Consider the following 18144-nt stretch of genomic DNA (forward strand, 5'->3'; position numbering starts at 1 on the left):
TACACACATGACAGCTACATATGACATGCAGATACACATACCAATTTCTCTTCATTATAATATTTTCTCTTACACTTCCTTAAGTCTAAATAACAATTAGAAAAAACCAAGCAAATAATAAATCAAGCCCTGAATTGTAACATGTGCCTATTTTGGAGGCATAAATGTTCACACTGAAAATTTAACAATTGGCTCTCCTTGGTTGGCATCAACACACAGAGCACACACGCACTCCAGAAACACTGATAGTCCCAGGATTTCATATACACCCTCTATATACATGCCACAAACACATACTTCTTACACACACACACACACACACACACACACACACACACACCGTAAACACAGACATGAGATGCAATGAAAGGTAAGCTTTTTGAAGACAGGGAATGCTTTGTTTTTGTCTTTGTAGCCACTGTACAGGGTGTTCCTAAAGTCCGGACACATAGGCAAAAATGCATATTTTCAAGAAATGAAATGAATGAAATTTTTATTTAATTGGAATATTAACAAATAACATCTTCCATATGATTTCCATCATTTGTAATGCAAAGGTTGATGTGCTTTGCAAGATTCACACGAACTGGATGCAATAACTCCACGTTGCCATCAGTTGCCTATGTGTCTAGGTGTTAGGAACACCCTATATAGTGTCTAGCATATAGCAGGCACTTAATAAATGCTTATTGAATAAATTGTCCCATGAACTGTAGAAAGATATACAGAGACACACAGACTTGTTATATAAATATACGCTCCACACTTAGTCCGTTCTACTCACACTTTAACCACATGCTCCACAACATATTGTAAACACATAGAAATGGAAACATGCAGCACACACGCTTCACACCCACTGGCTGATGACTTTTCGAAGCACTGCCTCACCTAAATCCAATTCACTGGAAAATCAAGATTTCACCCGTGATGTCATTGGTGCTCTTCCAAAATGAAGGCTGTACAACAACAACCACAAACCACACAGATGTGCACTCAAACAGACAGAATCACATGAACTCCATGCACAGCAAACACATAGCACAAAAACATTACAAATCACAGCTACATGAGGAACATATGGGTCCGGATGACCCACTCAACAGATGCACAAACCCCCATTTACCATATACAGAGCATTCAGATTCCTTCATACACAGTTCAGCTAGAAATGAACAATTTCCCCCTTCCCATTTTCTTTACAAGGTCGGTGCAGCTAGATGGTGGATTCATAAACTTGTTTATAAAAGTATTTTGACAATTATACTTCCATATGGTTGGTTTCCTTTGTAATCCTATGCATTTATGTATTTAAAAAATTATTCCTAGAAGGGGTACATAGGCTTTATCAAACTGCCAAAGGAAAGGTCTCGTTGGAAGTCCTTGGGGTCCTCACCACCTTTCTGTTCTTGGCCTCCCAGCACTTAGAGGGAAATGAGCTAGACTCAGGCATTCACAGTAGCTACCGTTGGGACACAGCGCGATCTAGTAGATGCCGGGTCATCGGTTTTCCTCAAGAATCTTTCTCCTTCTCTAGAGGCCCTTCTCATGGGCAAACCTCTTAGGCCACCTGACCCCTGTGATGTGGGTGACAGGGTAGACAAAGGGGAAACCGGGTTTCCTCCACCCACCCTTGGTCCCACTCTCCCTTTTCTCCAAGCAGGGGGATTTCTAGTTTGGAGTCCCCAGTTTCACAGCAGACCTCGGCCCTGATGGGAACTGTCTGGGGCAGGGAGGTGGGTGGTGAGTTACGGAACTTGGGGGGTGGTGGCTATGGTGTGCGTCACAAGAGGAAGAGCTGGAAAAGATCCCATAGGAGAGTCGGAGGCGCGGCCCAGAAATGGAACCACTCAGCTCCGCAGATCAGACTAAGGCATCAAATCCGAGTATGAGGAGGGTAGGGGTGGGATTGACTAGAGGAAGACTGAGGTTGTGAGCGGGCTGGAGGGGGCGTGGCTCACTGAGGGACTGATTCTTGCAGTTCAAACTTCACTCGGAGAGAAGCCTGATCTAAGCTGGCCCTCAAGGCAAACACAGTAACAAGAAGAGAGATTCTTAAATCTCTCCTCTCTCGTCCTGCCCTCAGCTGCGTTATCCCTACCCCCATACTCCCCTACCTTTCTCCGAAGCTTCCATTCTGTCCCCCTCCCTCCTAGGGACTTGGAGATTCCACGACCCTAGAGTCGGAGTGGGGCTTGGGGTGGGGAACCAGCCTGTTGTTAAATTTCAAGATAAACATTTGAAACTCTAAAATCAGCAAATGTTCCAAATCAAGGCTTGATTTATTGTTTTGTTGATTGTCTAGACTTAAGAAAGTGATGGAGAAAATGTTAATGCAGATTAAATTTTAAAGTATGTTGTTTGTACAACCCCCTCCCCCCAAGAGCCAGTTGTTAAATTTTTACCTCTCCTGGGTGAGAGGGTTGAAAGAGACTGGATGACTGATATAAGGAGAGACAGAGACACAGACAAAGAAAAGATAAACGGAGGTGAGAGTCCTAGGAGGGCAGACACAGACGGAGATAGAATAGATTCTATGATTCTTTCTGAACGGGAGAGAGACAGAGACAATCTAAAATAACTTAGGCTGTGTTTGAACTTTAATGCCAAAGCGCCATAGCAAGGTCACTTTCTTTTCCTCCCCCCCAGAGCAAGAACTTCCCCTTCTCCGCCCAGAGCTGGATGCTCGGGCCCAAGGATCCACCCCCTCCCAGGCAGGGAGTGAATTGGGGGTGTGGAGTCGGGTCCCCGCCCCGGAAGGCTACACTTCCTGGTCTCGAGAATAAAGCTGGCTCTCCCTGGCCAGGGGGAACACGACCCGATCTCGCCATGGGTCAGGTTTCGGATCCAGAAAACCCAGACCGCGGCTCACTGTCCCCCGTACGCACCTGCCGTGCCCTCGACTGGGCCCTGTGGACAGCGCTACTGCTGCTAGCGGGAATCCTGGTCGCTGCTTACATTGCTCTAAGAACAAACCCTGCCCAACCTTCTGCCTCTGAAAGGCTCTCTGCTCCCCTGGTCTCCGCTCAGGTAAGAGAAAGCCCTTGGCATTCTTATCTCCTTCCTCACTCTACCCCAGTCCTGCATCGCCGTGTCCTTGCTTCCCCGGAGGAAAGACCACCGGATTCCTGCCTCCCCTCTCTGCCCTGCCGCTGAAGGAAAGGACCCTGTAGTTTCTTTACTTCCCCACATGAAAGGACTTGGGTGTCCTTGAACTCCTTCCCTCGAGGAAAGTAGTCTGTCGCTCCCCACATGAAGGGACCCTGGTGTCATTGAACTCTCTTGAATAACCTGTCAGGAAAGGACACTGGTACCCATGTACCCCAAATACACCTTGGCAGGGAAAGAACTCGGTGCTCCTTTTACTCCCCCCCCCTCCAAAAAAAGAGCATTGAAAAATCCCAAAGGATCTCTTATTCTAGGCGCCCCCAAGGACATCCCTCCTCATCTCCTCCAATCTCTTTCACCCTCCCCAGCCTCGTCCTCTCTCATCCAACCTGCCCCCCTTTAAGACTCAGACATTCTTCCTCTTGAAGTTTGGTAGAGTGGGTTTTCACCACTTAGTGAGACACTAGGATGGGTGTATGAAGGGAAGCAGTTTGGAGGGGCAGCCTTGACTGATCACGGGTTTTGCAGTAGTGGGATCCGATGCTCTCTCTCTCTCTCTCTCTCTCTCTCTCTCTCTCTCTCTCTCTCTCTTTCTCTGTAGGGGGTGAGTATTAAAGGAATAAGGAATAAAGGGAGAGAGGTCTCCCCTATGTTCCCAGGGGGATCCTGGTGAACTCAATTTGTCTTTCTTCTTTCTAGGGCCCCTATGCCCAGCTGGTGATGAAAGATGGTAAGTGTAATTTCCCTCCCCCCCACCCCCATTCATTCTTACGGTAGTGAATAGGGTACTGAATTTAGAGTCAGAAAAACCCAGTTTGAAATCGCACCTCAGACATTTATTAACTATATGACCCTGGTCAAGTTACTTATGTAACCTCAGATTTCTTATCTGTCAAATGGGGGGTGGGCTTGGCCTCAATGGCTTCTATTCTGCCCCTCCCCCCAGCTCTAAATTTGTTATCCTATGATCCATGACCTCTTCTCCTTTTCTTCTCTTACTTTCTTCTTTTACTTAAGGGTAGTGAGGCTCTGAAACCACTCCAGCTCAGAGGGGTGTGTGTGCGTGTGAGAGAGACTAAAGAGGGATTCTCTCCCTCCCAATCCTGGCCTCTTTCCCGGTTAGGACATAGAAATGTCTAAGCCTCTTTTGAAATAAGCCCCCTACCCCCATTACTAAACCTTTGACACCTCTTCTGGCCATTATTTGATATTGAGATTCTGGGAATCTAGCCAGAGCTAGACTGACTTTGTTTCCTCTGGCCCTCACAGTCTTGGTGCAGAACCAGACGTTGACCTGGTACAGCGACTCGAGTTATTCTGGGGTGTTGCTAGACTCACAGATGAAGTATGACGATGATAAAGGAGAGCTGGAAGTTGGGGTCTCTGGGCTTTACTTCATCTATGCCCACCTGAAGCTGAAGCAGGTGATGGTTCCTGCCCACAGCCAGGGCACCGTGAACGTCTCTGTGTTTCGGAGCTCTACACATCAAGCCATCTTGACTCTCTCTCTGGATGTGGGACCTTCCAGCACTCTAACTGCCACCACCTCCCAGTTCTCCCTCACCTCCCTGCATTCTAGGGAGCGTCTCAAGCTTTTCATGAGTACCACAGAGGGGGACTTCCTGGATTGGCAGCTGGTGTCAGAGGCCAGTACCTTTGGCCTTTTCTGGGTGCCTGGGGGACAGCCCTTAACTGCATCCGGGGCATTTTTATCGTGACCAATTAACTGAGACTGTGGTGTCTTCTTCGGAAGATGGAGGAGGGGGTGGGCAGAAATACCCTTGTTTTATTTAACCTGGGGACCCCCCACTTTGTGGTTGAGCCTTGGGGAATACCCAGCCTAACTGCCGGCAGTTCTCTGCAAGTCCAAACATGCCCCGGAAAGAGGCCACAGAAGGCTATGGGAACCATGCTGGTTCTGGGTCCTCACAGTGGGGGTGTCGGAGGGTAGAGTGGCAGAGTAGTCCTGGTTTTTGAATCCTGTTTCTGACGTTTATTTGCTGTGTGACACTGCTCCTCTCTGATCCTCAGTTTCCTCATCTGTAAAATGGATATAATCCTGGCACTGCCTACTTCATAGGATTGTTGGGAGAGAAGTAATCTATATACCTGAAAGCATTGTAGAAACAACAGTTTTTATTTATTTATTTATGTAATCATTCCTAGGCCAGGGACTAGGGCCAAAAGGCTACCTCTTCTCCGCTGGCTTCTAGGGATGCTAAACTACCTCATGGGGACCTTCATGTGAAGTACTTGGAGATCACCCATCCTCTCAGTGGCAGAAGAGACTTGGGCAAGAGTTTGCTAATCCAGGGAACCCCAAGCCAAGGAGGGGAGGGAGAGCACTAGTCACTCTTTTATATCTCTAATTGTGTATTTATTCTGGGCAAGTGCACTTTAAATTACTTTATTTATCACCCTCATGCCCTGGGGGTGTGTCTGAAATAAATAAAGACTTATCCTGAAGACCCATGGAAAACATTCTGTGTGCTTCGTCCATTGCGTGATTGTGGAGGATTCCAGAGTGCAATTGATCAATAGGGTATGATAGGGACCCAATAGGGTCCTTCGACCAAGGGCTTTCATTCCTACTCTATAAAAGGAGGGGGTTGGCCTCTAAGGTCCCTTCTATTAACTTTCCTTGTCCTGTGGGTCCTCTCAGCTCTGACATACTATAAGTGTCACAGCAGCCGGCCATAATCCAAGATGGGAAGGGATGAGGGACTAGACAGACAGAGCAGAGTGGGATTTTAAGAGATCATTTTCCAATCTAGACAATTAAGCAAAGCCTTTGTATTCTGTCTTCTGTTCAGCTCTGGATGGCTGACCTTTTGAAGAGACAGAAACATCATACCTGGATTCTGCTTTGTGGAACTTCCCATAGTACCTGTATTTGTGTGTGTGTGTGTGTGTGTGTGTGTGTGTGTGTGTGTGTGTGTAGGGGGCAGATTACGTATTGGGGGCAGGCAGGGAGTAGAGTGGATAGAATACTGGGCTCAGGAAGATCTGAATTCAAATCCTGACTCAGATATTTATTGGCTGTGTGACCCTGGGCAAGTAATTTAATCTCTGTTTGCCTCAGATGCCTCATCTATAAGATGGGGATAATAACAACAACATCTACCTGGAAGGGTTGTTGTAAGGATCAGATGAGATAGTCATTGTAAAGTACTTAGCACATAGACTGGCACATAGTGGACGTTATACAAACCTTAGCTTTTATAGTGCTGATGACTCCTATGATAATGAAGAAGACTCTAGCCTCCAGCACAGTGTCCCCAGGTATGGGTCACCTATAAGCAAAGCTGGAGGGGCTTAGAGGAAGAAAGAAAGTGATTAGGGAGGACTTCTAGAGAAGGTCAGAATGGGCCAAAGTGTCCAAGTACCTGGAAGAAGGAGAGGTGGTTGTTCCAGAAATGGGGAGTGTTGACCTCTTTGCTGTTCTAAGAACAAGATACTCAATCTCTTAGCTCTAGACATTTTCTCAGACTGCCTTCCATGCCTCGAAGGCTCTCCCTCCTCCACTCTCTTGGCCTCTCTGGCTTCCTTCAAATCCCAACTCAGATCCCACCTTCTACAGGAAGTCTTCCCCAAACTCTCTTAATTCTACTGCCTTCTCTCTGTTAATTATTTCCTATTTATCCTATTTATAACATGTGTGTATATATTTGTTTGCTCATTATCTTCCCATTAAATTGGGAGCTCCTTGAGGGCAGGGACTGTCTTTTGCCTCTTTTTGTATCCCCAATACTTAGCACCATGCCTGATGCAGTAGTTACTTAATAAATGTTTATTGACTGGCTGACCGACTGTGAGGGCGGGAAGCCGATATAGGTAGGAAAAAGTTTAGTTATTCAAGGAACAGTTAAGAACCTATGGCTTGAGCTGTGGAGCAAAGAAGGTGTGATGGGGCAGGAGGTGATAAGGGTATCAAATACTGGGTTAGGACTTGGTATAGTGGGAAGGTTCTATTCATCTGCAAAATGAGGGGGTTGGGCTAGCCAGGGGCAGGGAACCTTCAGCCTTGAGGCCACATGTGACCCTCTAGGTCCTCAAGTGAGACCCTTTGGCTGAATCCAAACTTCACAGAACAAATCCTTTTATTAAGGAGTCTAGCCTAGACCTTTGAGGTTACTTCCAGGTTCAACGTTCTTTCTAGAAATCAACTAGCCAAAAATGATATAATTCCTGACATCATAATCCCTGAATTTATCTTCTTCAGAGAGAGACAATATGCACTCATAAATGTATATGCAAAATAAATACAAGGTCATTTTTGTAGGAGGCTCTAGCACTGGGGAGGATTGGGTGAAGCTTCACAATGCTATTAGGCTTTGTAGTGAATAGAGTGATGGAGCTAGCTAGAGTAAGGAAGATGAGTTCAAATCTGACTTCAGACACTTACTAGATGTGTGACACTGTGCAAGTCACCTAACCTTTCTTGGGCAATTTTCCTTATCTGTAAGTAGTTCCCATCTCATATGGTTGTTGTGAGGCTCAAATATGTATAAAATTAATTTGCAAACCTGAAAATGCTATATAAATGATTTCATTTAGTCATGTCCAACTCTTTGTGACCCCATTTGAGGTTTTCTTGGCAAAGATATCTGAATGGTTTGCCATTTCTTTCTCCATCTAATTTTATAGATGAGGAAACTGAGGCAAACAGGGTGAAGTGACTTGCCTAGGGTCACCCAGCTAGTTAGTGTCTGAGGCCGGATTTGAACTCAGGAAGATGAGTCCTCCTGACTCCTCTATCCACTGTGCCCCTAGCTGCCCTCTATCAATGGTGATTTTTATTATTGTCATTATGTAGCAGGAAGTGCTGTTTGAGTTGAGCTTTGAAGAACACTAAGAGATGAAGGTAAGAAAGAACCACACTCCAGGTGTTGGGGATGGCCTCAGGGACAGCATAGAAAAGGGCAATGGAATGTGGGTGAAGAACAGCAAAAAGGTGACTTTAACTCGATGTGCTGTGGCCTGTTGTAATTCTGAATATTGCATTTATCAAGGTCCCTTCCAGCTCTTACATTCTATGTTCTGTTTGTCAAGTTTCCTTCTAGGGACCAAAATTCAATGAGTCTATGAGCACTGACATAAAAGCCAGTAGAAATGGCCTTGACTCCGGGCTCTACCTCTGACGCAGGCCAGTTCTTCCTTTTCCCTGGGCCTAGGTTCTCTCATCTATAAAATGATAATGTTGGACTTCGTGACTTTTAAGGTCTCTACCAGCTCTGATAATTTTTGAATCTTTCACTTTCTCCTAGGTGTTCTAGGAAGCTCCTTAGCCAGAGGAAAAGACTTTAGTCAGATCCATATTTGAGCAAAGTGCCTGCCAACAATTCAAGAAGTATTCATTAAGCACTTACTATGTGCCAGGTACTGTGCTAAATGCTGGAGATACAATGAAAGGCAAACATAGTTCCTGCCCTCAAGGAGTTCACATTCTAATGGTGGAGGTAACATGTGAATAACAAGGTGATGCAACACACACACACCCCTACATTCATACATACATACATACATACATACATATATACATACTATACACACCCACATACACACAGAGTATATTTTAAATGTATGTAATGGAGAAAAGCTAGAGAACTTTCCAAAAAGATCAGGGGTAAAGCAAAGATGCATATCATCACCACTATTATTTAACGTAGCACTAGAAATGATATAAGACAAGAAAGAAATATTCAAGGAATAAGTAAAAGTAAAGAGGGAACAAAATTATTCCTTTTTACAGGTGATATGATGATTTATTTATAAAATCTTAGAATTAGCTAAAAATTAATTGAAACAAATGATGACCATCTCTGCTAGCTATTGTCCTTTTTTTCTCCTTCTCTACTCTGCTAAGCTCACAGTATTGCAACAGGTGCCCCCCCTTTCTTTTTTTCTCCTTCTCTAGTCTGGGCAGTTTGACTTCTGACCTCATCATGCAACTGAAACTGCCCTGTCCAAAGTCACAAAAGATCTCTTGATTGACAATCTAATGACAGGAAATGAAAAGAGCCATCTCTCGCCCCTCATTCTCTACCTGCCTGCATGCAGCTTTTGAAGCTGTCCATCACCTCTTCCTCCTTGGTAATCTTTCTAGGTTTTCATGATATAGCTCTTTCCAAATTCTTCTACCTGTATAATGACTTTCTGTATCTCCTTTGCTGGATTTTCATCCAGGCGGTCATACCCACTACCAGTGAGTGTTCCCTTAAAGGTCTGGCTCAAGACCTCTTCTTTTCTTGCTGTCTCACTTGGCAATGCCAGCAGTTCCCATGGACTCAATTATGATCTCTACGAAGATAATTCCCAGATCCATCTATAGAGCCATAACTTCTCTCCTAGCCTCCAGCCCCACACCAGCAACTGAAACTGGACTTCCACAGACATCACAAACTCAACAGGTTCAAGACAGAACTCACTAACCTTTTACCCAAACTCTTTCCTCTTCCCATCTTTCCTATTACTGTCAAAGGATTATCATTTTCCTGGTTATTTGGGCTCACAATTTTGGTGTCAACTTTACTCTTTACTCCCGCTAACCCCACATATCCAATCTGTTATCAAATCTTACCATTTTTACCTTTACATCTCTTGTGTGTATGTGTATATACATATACATATTCATATTCTTACACACCTACATATCCCTTCTCTCCCCTCATACAGCCATACTCTAGGTGGCATCTGGGTGATATAGTAGAGTGCTGGTCCTGGAGTTAGGAAGACCTGAGTTCAAATTGAACTCAGATACTGCCTAGCTGTGTGACCCTGGGCGAGTCACTTAACTTTACTCTTTACTCCCGCTAACCCCACATATCCAATCTGTTATCAAATCTTACCATTTTTACCTTTACATCTCTTGTGTGTATGTGTATATACATATACATATTCATATTCTTACACACCTACATATCCCTTCTCTCCCCTCATACAGCCATACTCTAGGTGGCATCTGGGTGATATAGTAGAGTGCTGGTCCTGGAGTTAGGAAGACCTGAGTTCAAATTGAACTCAGATACTGCCTAGCTGTGTGACCCTGGGCGAGTCACTTAACCTCTGTCTGTCTCAGTTTCCTCACCTGTAAAATGGAGATAATAGCACCTATCTACCAGGGTTATTGTGTGGATCAAATGAAATCAAATTTGTAAAGCACTTGTCACAGTGCCTGGCACACAGTAGGCCTTTAATAAATGCATGATTCCTTCCCTCCCTCCTTTCTTTCTTTTGTTTCTTCTTTTCCTCCTTTTTTCCTTCTTTCTTTAATTCTTTCTTTGAGAAGTGAGCATTTCTCTCATTTATTTAATACTTAATTATTGTATTAGGACCAAGGTTTTTCCTTTTTTTCTACTTCCCCATCCAGAAACCATCCCATGTGGGAAATGTTAGGCAGTTATTTACCCAAGCCAAAATCTAATCAGACAGTAAAAGAAATTCTAAGTTTGGGCTAGTGAGTGTATTCCTGCTCATTGTGTTTGCTCAGGCAGGCCTGGAAAGTCTTGATTTTCCCTTTTGCCAGATGGGTGATGTGTAAATTGATGTCCCTTTGACCAACATTTGTGTGATCCAGATCAGTACCCCAAGACCTTCATTGTAATATAGCCCACCTTCTTATTGTAATATCAATTTTCTCATTAATTGTTAATGAATCAGAGTTGATTGCCATCCCTCAGGAATACCTGCTCTTCAAAGACCATATAAAGTATGACCCCCCCACTGTGATTAGGGGTCTTTGGCCTAAGAGAGATGGCCAAATGATCATCTTTTCATTAATTGATATGCTGGGCTTATTAATAAAATGATTACATTACCCAGAAACTATGGCCCTCAGAATTTTTAAAATCATCACCTTTCTTTCTTTCCTTCCTTCCTCCCTCCCTCTCTCCCTTCCTTCCTTCCTTCCTTTCTTTCTTTCTTTCTTTCTTTCTTTCTTTCTTTCTTTCTTTCTTTCTTTCTTTCTTTCTTTCTTTCTTCCTTTTTTCTTTCTTCCTTCCTTCCTTTCTTTCCTCCCTCCCTCCTTCCTTCCTTCCTTCTCTCCTTCCTCCCTCCCTGCCTCCCTTCCTCCTTCCCTCCTTCCTTTCTTCCTTCTCTCCTTCCTTCCTTCCCTCCCTCCCTCATCATCTCACTCTCGAACTACTACAATAGCTTTTGAATTGTTGTCCCTACCTCAAGTCTTCCCTTGCTTCAATCCCTCCTCTGATCAGCCATCAAAGTAATCTTTTAATGCATTTTAATACAAGTCTAAACATGCCACCTCCTTACTCAATAAACCAGTTGCCCCATTACCTCCAGAATCCAATATAAAAATCTTCTGTTTGCCTTTAAAAGTCCTTTATAACCCAACCCCTTCCTACCTTTCCAGTCTCATTCCACCTTACTTCCCACCCCAAACTCTGATCTCTCCTTCTCAGTGTTCCTCAAACACCACGATTCTTCTTTACATTTGCGTTTGTACTTGCTTACCCCACACTCTGGATGCCCCCTCCTCATGTCTGCCACCTGCCATCCCTAGGCTCCTTTAAGATTCAACCCAAATCATGCCTTCTAGAAGCCCTTTCTCAGTTCCTTCTCCACTGTTATAACTTTGCCTCTGATACTAGCTTTTGTTTATACTATATATAGCTTGTATTTGCATGTTATCACCCCTATTAGAATGTGAGCTCATTAGTTTTTTTCCCTTTCTTTGCTTACAACAGGGCCTGATGCATATAAGTATTTAAATCTTGTTGGCTGACTGAGAGAGGGTTGGGCTAGAGAGAGCCTGTATCTGGAGTCAGGAAGACTTGAGTTCATATCCAGCCTCAGACATTTTCTAGGTGTGTGACCCTGGGCAAGATATTTAACAAGCCTGTCTCAGTTTTCTCAATCTGTAAAAATAATAGCACCTAGATCCCAGAGTTGTTTTGCAGATGAAATGAGTTAATATTTGGAAAAGCACTTTGCAAACCTTAAAGTGCTATAGAAGTGCTAGCTATTACATATATAAAATAAAAAAATAAAATGTATACTTCATATGTATATATTTTATTTTTATACTTTATTTTATATACATATACATATATACATATACACACATACATATATACATATGAATACATACACATACATGTATATATACACTTTGGGCATCATCGGCCTATAGATGACAATTGAACCCAAAGTCAGTGATAAGATTACCATTTGAGATAATATAAGATAAAAAGAAAATTATTTCTAGGACTGAGTTTTGGGGAACACTCAAGGTGAAGGTGAGTAACATGCACGAAGAATCAGCTGAAAATGTGTTACTGGAAAAAGAAAGTCAGAAGACAGTTAAGAGCCCATTAACAAAGTTCAGAAATTGTAATCGTAACTGCTAACTGTTATTATCTACAGTACTTTCAGATTTACAGAGCCGTTTCCTTACAATGACCCCATATAGTACATAGTGTAAATACTTCCATTCTAGAGATTAGCAAACTGAGGCTCAGAAAAAGGGAAGTGACTTGTTAAAGGTCACTCAGGGAGTATGAGAGAAAGCATCTGAATACACACTTTCTGAGTATGGGCTCAATACTCTTTCCACTCTGAGTAGTATCGGCTTCTTTAAAAAAAAAAAAGAAAATCTTTTTAATTGAAAATGAAAGCTCAACTTTGTAACAACTGAATATAGTCAGTCAGTTAATAAACATTTATTATACCACCTACCATATATTAGGCACTGAGGATAGAAAGCAAGGTGTCTACTCTCATGGAGTTCAGTCTAATAGGGGCTTGCTGTTTAGTCATTTCAGTTGTGTCTGACTCTCTGTGACCCCATTTGGCGTTTCTTAGCAAAGATACTAGAATGGTTTGCTATTTCCTTCTCCAGCTCATCTTACAGATGAGAAAACTGAGGCAAACAGGGTTAAGTAACTTGCCCAGGGTCACACAGCTAGTAAGTATCTAGAGGTGAACTCAGGAGAATAAACTTCCTAGTTCCCAGCTCAGTGCTCTTACCTAGCTGTCCCATCCTAATGGAGGCTGCAACATGTATATAACTACATACAGACAAGTTATTAAACAGGATAAATTTGAAATAATCAACAGAAGGACGGCATTAGAATTAAGGATGATCTGAAAGGCTTTAAGCAAAACAAGTGTGTGCTATATTGTTTATGTTTGAAATATGTTTCGCTTTGCACCTACATTCTCCATATTCTCTTCACTAAGAGGTGGGAGGCGTGCTTCATCATCAGTTTCCTGGGGCCATAATTGGTCATTGCATTACTCAAGCCTTTCAAAGATGTTTTCACTTACAATGTGGTGGTTCTTGTATAAATAGTTCTCCTGGTTCAGCTTACTTCACTCTCCATCAGTTCATACAATTCTTTCTGGGTCTCTCTGAATCCATTCATTTTGTCATTTCTTACAGCACAATAGTAGTTCCTTCCATTCATATACCATAAATTGTTTAGCCATTCCCCAATGTATGGGAACCCCACTCTACTCTCCCCCATTCCGTTTTTTTTTGCTACAACAACAAAACACATTGCTCCTTACCAAGGACACCAGCAAGTTGTTTCCCCCATTAAAATATAATCTCCTTGAGAGCAGGGACTGCTTTCTTTTTGCCTTTGTATTACCTAGCAGTACTTGGCACACAGTAGGTGCTTAACAAATGTATGTTCATTACTGACCCAGTGGAGGAGGCAGATAGAGGAGGTTCAGTAGTGATAGACACAGCAGTGGCGGGTGTGGCTCATGGAAATTCCAGGCTGGTGTCTGTGGGCAGGTGGGCAGAGAGGTACTTCTGGGCTTCAGGAACGGGGCCTTGTTTCCAGTATTCCCCACACCACCCCCACATCTGCTAGCCACCTAAAGAGGCCATTTACTTCCTGTCTCTAGCCTGGAAAGTCCTATCCTCCCCTTCCTTCCCCCAGTGGGACCAGTGGGAGTGAGAAATGGAGACCGCAGCTCAGAGAAGTCAAGCAGGGGACGTCTTGAAGGATACAAGAGTAGAAAGACAGGAAGGGAGTGTCAAAGTCTATTTGGGAGATGGGAGCAGCTAGAAGGAGGCAGGAATCAGCATCTGTGTCTTAGGACAGCACTCACATTGGGAGGGGAAATCATGACCAATTCACCCTGTCCTAGCCTCAACCTGAAGGAGAGAAAAACCAACACAGACAGACTGAAAATGGAGTCAGAGATCAATCGACAAGGACATCCTATTATAATATAGAAACACATCTAGAGTTGGAAGGAATCTTTGAGGCCATCTAGACCATGAATTTTATTGTACAGATTAGGATACCAAGGCCCAGAGAGGTTAAGTGATTTGCCTAAAGTCACACAGGTACCAACCATCATAGATGCATTTGAATTTGGGTCCTGGTCCATCAGGGCTCTTTTCATCAATGCCTTCCAAACAAAGTGAGACAAAGTGAGAAAAGAGGACAAAAGAGAAAGAAGGGAGAAAGGAGAGAAAGAAGTCAGGAGAGAGAGTGAAACAAAGAGTAACAGAGACAGAGAGAGGGAGAGAGTGTGGTAGGGAGGGGCAAGGACAAGGGACGGGAGGAAGGGAGAAGGGAGATGGAGGTTTGAAAGAAATCATATGTGATGTGGAGGGAGAGACAGAAAAGACATTCAGTGATCTGGGAGTTCTCTCTTTCAAAAATAGGAGAGCTAATTAATATTTGAATTGCCCTAACAAGAATTTCAGCCTTCAAAATTTGGAGGGAACCATGAGCAGGACCAAATAGTTTGGACTGAATTCTGACTGATGAGAAGGAACTGATTAAGTAGAAAGGAAAAGAATTTTGGGAGGAAGTGAACACTTGGTCTTAGAGAAAGAAGAGGGAGCTAGGGACAGTCCCATACGAAGCTATGACTAGGGCAGAGTAGATTTCAAAGGGTTCATGAGAAGGATAGGTTAGGATCTCATGCTTCAAAATCCTAGAGAGGAAATCAGTCGATGGGGGTGGGGGGTGTAAAAAAATTAAATCCTAAAGGCACAAACAGAACCAATTCCAATCAGGAAGGAAAGATAAAGCTATCTAAAGAGAATACAGAAGATATACAGGAAACTAACTCATCAGCCATCACCAATGAGTACTAAGGACCAAAAAGAAAGGGTTGAGTTGTTTATGTTTTATCTAGCTGGGGAGAAGAGAAGTATAATAGGGTGGCTGGCAAATGAGGATGCAGCCCAGAAGAATGGGAGTTTGGTGAGCCTCTTTTTGAGAGTTTGTGGTGATGGGGAATAGAGGGACCTGACTCACCACCTCAGAGTATGAGCAGGTATTCAGTGACTGTTTCCTGTTCTGATACATGGTGAGGATAAGGCTGGGTGCTGAACCAGAATTGGGAGTGAATGCAAAAGGCCTCAGTGGAGAAGTTAATTTACATTTCCTTCTTGCTAACCATGGGGTGTAAGAATCACTCTAGAGGGCAGGTGAGTGATGAGGTCAGAGTTGGGAGAGGTAGCTCATCAAATGTGAAAGAATTCACTTAGACCTTCTCTGTAGCCATTGGGAGCTTTATTGATGCAAAAGCAGCGAGCTAACCCTAGAAGAAGGACTAGCAATTTACAGAGGGACAGGGGCTTGTTTTTATAAGGACAGGATAAGGGAGACAGGGGGAAATTTTATGACCCAGGATGGGGGGTGGAGAAACAAGGAATTTGAAGGTCCAGGATAAGGGGGAAGTTTTATGGTAAGTCAAGATAAGGGGAAGAGACTCCAGGGCACCTTCAGGTTAGAGAATAAACTAGGGGCTTTACAAAGTCAACTCTTAATATCAATTTTAACTCTTGGGGCACTGTTTGTATCCACATCATGAGGAGGTGCCTTTTGGGCCTGTGAGCACGGCCTCCAAGGCAAGTCTGTATCTAGAACGGGGCTACCTCCTAGTTATGTCTCCTTTCCTTTGGAAGGAAAGAAGGAAATAGACATTTATTAAGCACCTACCATGTGCCGTGCATCGGGATGAGCACTATACAGATATTATCTCATTGGATTGTTACAACAACCCTGGGAGGTAGGTGCTATTGTTATCATCCCCATTTAACAGTTGAAAAAACTGAAGCAAAAAGAGATTAACTGACTTGCCCAGGGTCATATAGTAAATATCTGAGGGCAGATTTGAACTAAGGTCTTCTTGACTCCAGGTCCAACATTCTATCCATTATACCACCTACTTGAGAGCTTTGAAAGGTCAGAGCAACAGAGGTCCAGTGATAGAAGTCAATGCTGGAGTTCTGCTTGTAGCTGGGTCTGGTGTACCAAAATAGTCATGAGGTATAAACTGTGTGACTCAGCCCACTAGCAGATTACACTGGTAGCTAAGTCACTGAGTCATGCAGCAAGGGAATGCCATGCCACTCAGAAGCACATGTGGCAGGGGGGATAGCTTCTTTTAGTGTTGAGCCCACCCTCTCCAGGGAAAGAGGTGGTAGAGGGAATAGAGTGCTCAGTGTTGGTCAGACATTTTTATACTTTGGTTCTTGCTATCTTTTCAGTAAATGCTTCTTTGTGAAGCTGATTGATGGTAATTGGTTAAGTTGATCATGGGGCACTAATTAATGATACTGATTCTGAAGATATAAATGGGGTATTGAAGATGATATTGAAGAGATAAATGGAGATGGATAAGGTGGAAGGAAGCACATCATAATGGGGGTTTGAACTGATAGCATTAGAGAAAACATTATAACCCTCTAGGGTTACCACTAAAATCCTGAGAGGAAGATCTAGCCAGCTTCTCCCTGGACACCTAACATGTTTGTGTGTGTGTGTGTGTGTGTGTGTGTGTGTGTGTGTGTGTGCATGTTCTTGCATGTTTTGGGAGAGTAAGTCCAGAGTCCTGATGTAAAAAGATTAAAGAAGAGACGGAACTACTTCTAAGGGAGGATAGATTGATGAAAATGAAAAGGGCAGAATTACTCAATGCTTACTTTGATTTTTTTTAATCTTAAAGCAGAATAATCTTGTAAAGGACAAAAACAACTACCAGAGAGTTACTTCTGAACTAGATAAGAAGAGAAGAGGCCATTTAGCTTCCCGTGTTGAATGGATAAAGAAAATATTTATTAAGCACTGAATTTGTTTCAGGCACTCTGCTAAGATGGGAGGACACAAATATAAAAATAGAGAGACAGAAAACACGGTGGCAGTGACACTAACTTCCTTGTTGTTCTTGATACAAGACACTTCAGACCCCATACATTTGCATCATTCGCAATCCTCCAGGGCTAGAAAGCTCTCCCTCCTCATCTCTGCCTCCTGAAAATCTCAGAGAAAATTCCATCTTCTCTAAGCTGACTTACCCGATCCCCCATAATGCTAATTTCTCTTATTTATATCTATATCTGTATCTATATCATCTATATCTTGTCTGTACAGAATTGTTTGTATATTATCTCCTCTAATAGATTGTAGATGCCTTGAGAACAGGAACCAATTTTCCTCTTTCTTTCCTTTCCTTTTTTCTTTCTTTCTTTCTCTTTTTCTTTCTCCCTCCCTCTTTCTTTGTAACTCCATTGCTTAGCTCAGAAAAGAAGGAAGAAAGCATTCATTAAGTGCTTACTAGTTACTTAGCACACTTCCTGACACACAGTAGGTGCCTAATAAATGTTTATTGATTGACTGACAAGTCAAGAAGATGTCTTTGGAGAAAGAGAGAGCAGGGTGAAAGATGAAATGACTGAGGAAACAAAAGTTTGATCTTCCAAGCATGCCAATTTATTAAGCAATGTATGGCAATTACCCAACAAAGCAGGACCAGGCTCCTTCCTTAGCTTAAGCCTGTACCCCAAATACAGGGGGAGACATACTTTTATACATTAATAATGATTAATCAAATAAGGCCAATTAATTAGTAGGAAACAATTAACCAAGATACAACATTAGGTCATCTGATTTCTAATTGGAGGAAAGATTAAGGACTTTTTGAGTTGGGAGGGGGAGAGTGAAGAGGTATAATTCCCTGAAATCAGAAAAGGAGATGTCCCACTCTCTCTCTGACCAAGTGTCTGTGAATAATCAAAGGAACCTGGAAATAATAACTTATCCA

The 18144-nt window shown here is 43.0% G+C and overlaps 1 protein-coding gene across 1 annotated transcript; it reads left to right on the forward strand.

Moving 5' to 3' along the window:
• Positions 1-2682: 2682 nt before the first annotated feature.
• TNFSF9 (TNF superfamily member 9) lies at positions 2683-5569 on the forward strand. The gene is made up of 3 exons (XM_036741744.1): positions 2683-3030; positions 3808-3838; positions 4378-5569. The coding sequence occupies exons 1-3, from the start codon at positions 2683-2685 to the stop codon at positions 4824-4826; spliced, it is 828 nt and encodes a 275-aa protein (XP_036597639.1). The 3' UTR covers positions 4827-5569.
• The last annotated feature ends 12575 nt before the right edge of the window (positions 5570-18144 follow it).

The sequence above is a fragment of the Trichosurus vulpecula genome, chromosome 1 (assembly GCF_011100635.1).
Source record: "Trichosurus vulpecula isolate mTriVul1 chromosome 1, mTriVul1.pri, whole genome shotgun sequence".
Taxonomy (NCBI): domain Eukaryota; kingdom Metazoa; phylum Chordata; class Mammalia; order Diprotodontia; family Phalangeridae; genus Trichosurus; species Trichosurus vulpecula.